This window comes from Giraffa tippelskirchi, chromosome 8 (genome assembly GCF_054371585.1).
Source record: "Giraffa tippelskirchi isolate mGirTip1 chromosome 8, T2T-mGirTip1v1.2.pri, whole genome shotgun sequence".
In the NCBI taxonomy this organism is placed as follows: domain Eukaryota; kingdom Metazoa; phylum Chordata; class Mammalia; order Artiodactyla; family Giraffidae; genus Giraffa; species Giraffa tippelskirchi.
In genome coordinates, this window is record NC_137282.1 from 77,944,996 (window position 1) to 77,951,768 (window position 6,773).

The window sequence follows — 6,773 nt, forward strand, 5'->3', positions numbered from 1 at the left end:
AGTATTCTTGCCTGGAGAATCCCATGGACAGAGGAGCCTGGTGGGCTACAGTCCCTGGGGTCACAAAGAGTTGGAGATGAGATGACTGAAGGGACTGAGCACACACACAGCACAAAGTATGAATGATCCAGAATTACTATTCTGGTGGAAATGAGTCCAGCCAGAATGTGGAATTATCTCGTGGGACATTTGGAAAGAACGAGCAGGGCTCACTGAGTCCTTAGCTCTCTGTCATCTACCCATGAACCTCCCCCCAGGGAAGAGTTCTTGTGTGTAACTCCCCCAGGGCCTGGGGGAAGTGGGTGAGACCAGCCTCAGCTAGTGTTGGCAGGACTGAGTGGGATGAAAGCCTCCAGCTCAGGTGCCCTGTTAGCAGGATCATGTGATGAACAGACCTTGAATCAGGCCACCCAAGTAGGTCTATCTTAATAATGAAAATGATTTTTGTTCAGTCAGATGTAGAAGAAGGCTGATATTCCCCTTTAGATAAGCAAAGTTACCTATTGTTATTTCTTACCCTTATGATTTTTTTCTTATTTTAAAATTTTATCTTTATCTTTTTTAAGAGAATCATCTTTAGGGTATGAGATGCCCTGTCAGTTAGTTTAGTCTTGTAGTTCTTAAGAGGCTGGCAGTGCATTGAGAAGAAGTTCCCCAGTGATGAATACAAGTAGAATTAGGACATTTATTTCCAGTCAATGGAGAAAAAACAAGTTTAAGAGGAGTCTGTATAATTTATCCTGAAGTTCTGGAGTTCTGGGCCAAGCAGGAGCCTGTGAAGATCATGCATGTGTTCCAGAGTTTGAAGAGCCTGCAGTTGGCTCTCATCAAGGAGATTTTGATTTTGGAGCTGGCGTTGGATAGGGAAAAAGTATCCACCACCTTCTACAACATCTTTTGTCTTCGTTACATATACCAATGGGCTGTTCTGTGCTTGTACAGCCTCCGTCTTTGCATATCCCTTGGAGCAGATTACATTGTTTCTGTCCTGGAACAAGCCCAGTCCTTGCTGCGTGGAAAGAGATTTAACAACATTAATTCACCATCCATGTATTGATAACGTACCTAAAGCTTACAGAAGAATGGCTTCGAGATAGAATAAATGATATTACCTAGTATTACTATTTCTACTGAAATATTATTACTGATACCTATTTTTACACGGTTTCTGGTGGTTTCTTAGGCTCCATTTGTTTGGGAACCTCAAAAGAGAATTATCTCAGGATTAAAAAAGAAGGAAGCTACCCTACACTTGAAACTCCTTCTGTGGCAGAACCAGGAAGAGAAACTCTAAAGAAAGAATAGTGGGAGTAGTGTTAAAAAAGGAAAGACGTCTCAAGCTCATAGGCTGCCTAAAACTTGTAGATGATCCTACTTTAAGGGTAAACTGAAACTCCTGGGTGATAGAGATACTAGTGATCTACCTTCCCAGTATAAAGTCTGCTGGACTTGCCCTTCTGGCTCTTTTTTATTTATTTGTTTGTTTTTGGCTACACTGTGTCTTTGTTGCTGCGGCCAGGTTTTCTCTCGCTGTGGCAAGTGGGGGCCGCTCTTTGTTGTGGTGCAAGGGCTTCTCTTTGCAGTGGCTTCTCGTTGCAGAACATGGGCTTTAGGGTGCTCAGGCTCAGTAGTTGTGACACACAGGCTTGCTTGCCCTGTGGCATGTGGGATCTTCCTGGACCAAGGATTGAACCCGTGTTCCCTGCATTGGCAGTCGGATTCTTAACCACTGGGCCAGTAGGGAAGTCCTTGCCCTCATTCTTGAAGCATCCCTACGGATTTAGCATTGGCTTTTGTAGCTTTTACTGGGACATAATCCCATGAAATGCGTGGCACATTTTCTGGTATAAACTACTGCTGTCTTCTAGGGGCCTTCTTGCTGTTCCTTGCACACACTGTGATTTCTTCTGCGTCAGGGACATTACTCTGGCTTCTTCCTTTGCCAGAAGCATTGAGGGCTCCTTGCAAGCAGTTTATCCATGAACACTACCTTCTAGTTTTCAGCTCAAAAGAAACTCTTCCCAGATGTTGCAAATTGACAATGACCACATTCTTCAGGCACTTTTAATACTCTGTTCCTCTTCATTGTACTTGGTAAAATTCACAGTCATAGATAAATTTGTTATCATTTACCTAGCGTCTGTCTTTTGTACTGTGGGAAGACGCCCTTCCTTTTGCTTCCCATGGCATCTTTTGTATTTCCCACCGCTCAGTACACACTTCTTACCACCGAATGCAGTTACGTATTCTTTGAGGCCACACACACTGTCTCTTATTCTTTCTAAAACTTCCTGGCTCCAGCCTGTTTTTGACTGTCTGGTCCCCACTCTTGGGTATACAATTGTATTTGTGGGTGTCTAGTCTTATTATTACCCTAGGAACTTCTCTAAATCTTAGGCCTAGATTTCTTAGAGTCTTATTTTCCAGTTATTTCTGGTCTTTGCTCTAGGATAATCTTTTTAAAACTTGTTTTTCACCCTAAGACTGAACCACTCCCATATTCTTTTTCCTACTCCAGTGATGACTTTTGGCTGGATCTTTACTTCCAGAACTATCCCCCTTAACTTTTTTTTTAATTAAAAAAAAAAAGGTCCTTAACATAGGGTACATGTGACTTTGGATAGAGACAGTCATTTATGTTGAATTGAATTTAGCTTAAGTGGTGGAAAGCAAGCATGAGCAAAAAATTAAAAATAAATAAAAATAAAATAAAATATTCACTAATCAATCATGCATACATAATTGTCTTGAGGCAATTGCTTTCAGCAGTCTGAGAGTTTATCACTATTATCTAATTTTAAGGAACACCGATCAGGAAAATCTAAAGACTAGTGTAAATCGTCCGAATAATAATGCCAGAATATTAAGCCAATTGGACATGCCTACCACAAACACCGGAGAAAAAGAGTTTAGAGTTAAGTGAAGTAGCATGCCTCAAAGACATTGTGACTCCCTAAAGAGGAATCTTAAAAATCTTCTCAGGTTCCTCAGTGTCTAATTAGGAGATTAAAAAGCCTGATAGAAATTAGAGTTACCACTTTGTGGGCATAGATTAATGGAAATGACCCTGACCCATATTAAAAATCCTTGGTTCAACAATGAGGTCCTGTTGTAAAACACATGGGACACTGCTCAACGTCATGTGGTGGCCTGGATGGGAAGGCAGTCTGGGGGAGAATGGATTCATATATATGTATGGCTGAGTCCCTTTGCTGTCTACCTGAAACTATCACAACACTGTTAATTGGCTATAGTCCAATATAAAATAAAAGTTAAAAAGAAATACTCAGCTCCAGCTGCAATGTTGCTCCTGCCTACGTGACCTTAGTGAAAACATTCTTTATGTGGACATGGATCTTCTTATCTGTAAAATTAAGAATTTAACTATTAAATTGCCTTCTATCTTGAAGTCCTTAACATTGTATAATTTTATGGTGGCTGTCACTGCAAGCGTGTTGTCTTCTGACAGAACTGAGGGCCAGATGAGAATGATGTGAACTCTCTCAAGAGTTCACAAATCAAGGGGACAACTATACATCAGAGATCCTAGGATATTCATAGATCAGGTAAAGACCAAACAAGTCAGTATATTCGATTGTATTCGAAAGAATGTTATAAATGATTCAAGGAAGAGAGAGAGTTACCCAAATGAACCCAGATGTTGAGGGATGGAAACACCCTGCCATAAACAGTTTTTACAAGGATCTGAACGACCCAGCCTGAAGATGACACCTTCCCTTTCTCCTTCATTTACACTTTAATATTCCAACTTCTCGATCATGAGCACCAAGGATGTACCTCGAACTGTTAGAATTCCTTCTTTCCTACTTTGCATTATGCTTAAAATTTTGCCACTGAAGTGCCATCCCAAATTTCTGTGCTTTTTCCAAATTCCCCTGCTCCCTGTTGGTTTTTAATAACTTGATAGAATTCTTTCCTGTTGTTGTTGTTGTTGAGTTGTCTTACACACCTAACTTGCACCCTTCACAAATATTCCTTTGCCAATACACTCAAGGTCACTTTCATTCACTAACCAAGTCTGACCCAATAGCTGCCATTTCCGCTGTCTCTTTTGGAGATGGGGGTCCTTGTGAAAGCTACTTGATTTGTATCCTTGTGTCAGATGTCAAGGCTTCTCCCCTCCCCCTATATTTGAGCCCCTTTTATAATCATGGAGCTCTTGGAACTTGTTTCCTGTTGGTGGAAATCCTTGTCCTTCTTCCCAATCTGGACCCCATCAGTTCTAAGGAGGACGCTCATGTTGGACCTCTGTACCCCTGAGAGTGTGCGTTAGGGTCTGAGTCAAGATGGCCATGGTATAACTCAGTGTCCGAATAGGTCTCCTAAGAAACCCAGCTCTACAGTTATTTGCCACCTACCTTTTGGTATTATAGCCAAAGAGAGAAGGAGAACAGAAAGCAATAAATGGAGTCTCATGGTTGAATGCCTGGTAGAGCAGTGAGTAATCAGGAACAGCAGGATACAGCGCCTTTTATTTACTTCTGCAGACCAAGAGTCCTTTTAGTCAGTGAAGCTTAACAAGTAAGAAAATAAAACAGCTTCCGCTGGAATGTTTCCAAACCCTGGGCTCTCTATATCTGGTGACAAATTAACCAACCACTGGAGACCAGATGGCTTATCCTGTACTTTCTCTGTGGGCTCTCATGTTTCTCAGAGGTCAGTATCTCTGGCCAGCATCTTTTGAAGGGTCATTGAGTACAAAGTCCTGGTTACCAAAAAGTCCTCTGTGTTGCAAGGGGACTCTTTATCATACGAGGGAGAAAATAATTGCCCAAGATCCATTTCTGGAAAAAAGAAGCTATACTTTTAAGTTATTTCTTTAAAAGAGAGGCCAGGATCACATATGTATTATGTTCTTAGTCGCATCTGAAAGGTAAACACACCGAGTTCACATTGAAAACTAAAATGTTCTCATCTGTTACAGTCCTTTGTATAACTGTCCCATATGACAAGGTCAGTGAGAACAGGAGAGTCAAAGAGCACAGTATTTCCTCAGTCACCATGTACTGTCTGAAGACTCTATGCCAAAAGCTTAAGGAGACCCACAGCCTTTCCATATAGCCAAAGCTGTGGTTTTTCCAGTAGTCATATACAGATGTGAGAGTTGGACTGTAAAGAAGGCTGAGCACTGAAGAATTGATGCTTTTGAACTGTGGTGTTGGAGAAGACTCTTGAGAGTCCCTTGGACTGCAAGAAGATCAATCCAGTCCATCCTAAAGGAAATCAGTCCTGAATATTCTTTGGAAGGACTGATGCTGAAGCTGAAGCTCCAGTACTTTGGCCACCTGATGTGAAGAGCTGACTCATTTGAAAAGACCCTGATGCTGGGAAAGGTTGAGGGCAGGAGGAGAAGGGGACGACAGAGGATGAGATGGTTGGATGGCATCACTGACTCAATCGACATGAGTTTGAGCAAGCTCTGGGAGTTGTTGAAGGACAGGGAAGTCTGGTGTGCTGCAGTCCACGGGGTCGCAAAGATTTGGACATGACTAAGCAACCGAGCAACGACAGTGTTTCCACTTACCATACAGCAACAAAGTGTATGCCTAAAGCCTTTGGCCAGTAACCAATTGACCTAAACCAATTTATCTAAAGTTCATTTACCTACTGATCAATGGCTTTGTGACACATTTATTCACTTATTTTTGCCTTTATAAGCTTTCATATGTAATTGCTTTGAGAGGAAATTTTTCTGTACTTTTATGTCTTCTCTTATGACTATCCTGTGCTTAGTTGCTCAGCTGTTTCTGACTCTTTGCGACACTTTGGATGGTAATCTGCCAGGCTCCTCTGTCCTAGGGATTCTCCAGGCAAGAATACTGGAGTGAGTTGCCACACCCTCCTCCAGGGGTTCTTCCCATCCCAGGGATCAAACCTGCATATGTTCTCCTGGATTGGCAGGTGGGTTCTTTACCATTAGCGTCACCTGGGAATGTTTATTAATGTGTTTACCTATTTTATGTATTTTTACAAATTGAGATACAGCTGACACAGAACATTGTGTAACTTTAAGGTGTAGAGTATGTCAATTTGATACATTTATGTGTTATAGTACGATTGCCACCAACGTGTTAGCTAACACCTCTCCTAGGTCACCTTTTTTTTTTTTTGTAGTGAAGACAAGATTTAGTTTCCCATTACTTTGAAGTTTATAATACAGTATTATTGACTATAATCACTATTTCGTGCCTTAAATCTCCAGAACTTACTTATCTACTAATTGTAAGTATGTACCCTTAAATAGGGAGAAGAAAATGGCAACCCACTCCACTATTCTTGCCTGGAGAATAGCATGGACAGAGGAGCCTGGACGGCTACAGTCCGTGGGGTCGTAAGGCTTAGCAACTAAACCACCACTGCTGCTGCTGCTAAGTCGCTTCAGTCGTGTCCGACTCTGTGCGACCCCATAGACGGCAGCCCACCAGGCTCTGACATCCCTGGGATTCTCCAGGCAAGAACACTGGAGTGGGTTGCCATTTCCTTCTCCAGTACATGAAAGGGAAAAGCGAAAGTGAAGTCGCTCAGTCGTGTCCGACTCTTAGCGACCCCATGGACTGAAGCCTTCCAGGCTCCTCCATCCATGGGATTTTCCAGGCAAAAGAGTACTGGAGTGGGGTGCCATTGCCTTCTCCGACCACCACAACCACCCTTAAATAACATCTTCCTAATTCCCCCACCCCAAGCCCCTGGTAACCACCATTCTGCTCTTTGTTTTTACGAATTTTGCCTTTTTACATTCCACATAAAAGTGG

At 42.1% G+C, this 6,773-nt stretch overlaps 1 protein-coding gene across 1 annotated transcript; it reads right to left on the reverse strand.

The window, feature by feature from the left end:
- Window positions 1-827: 827 nt before the first annotated feature.
- Window positions 828-4,437, reverse strand: LOC145516734 (beta-defensin 130B-like). Its single transcript, XM_081518230.1, has 2 exons — window positions 4,376-4,437; window positions 828-1,005 (listed from the first exon to the last, which is right to left on the reverse strand). Exons 1-2 carry the CDS (start codon window positions 4,435-4,437, stop codon window positions 828-830), a joined length of 240 nt encoding a protein of 79 aa, XP_081374356.1.
- Window positions 4,438-6,773: the final 2,336 nt, after the last annotated feature.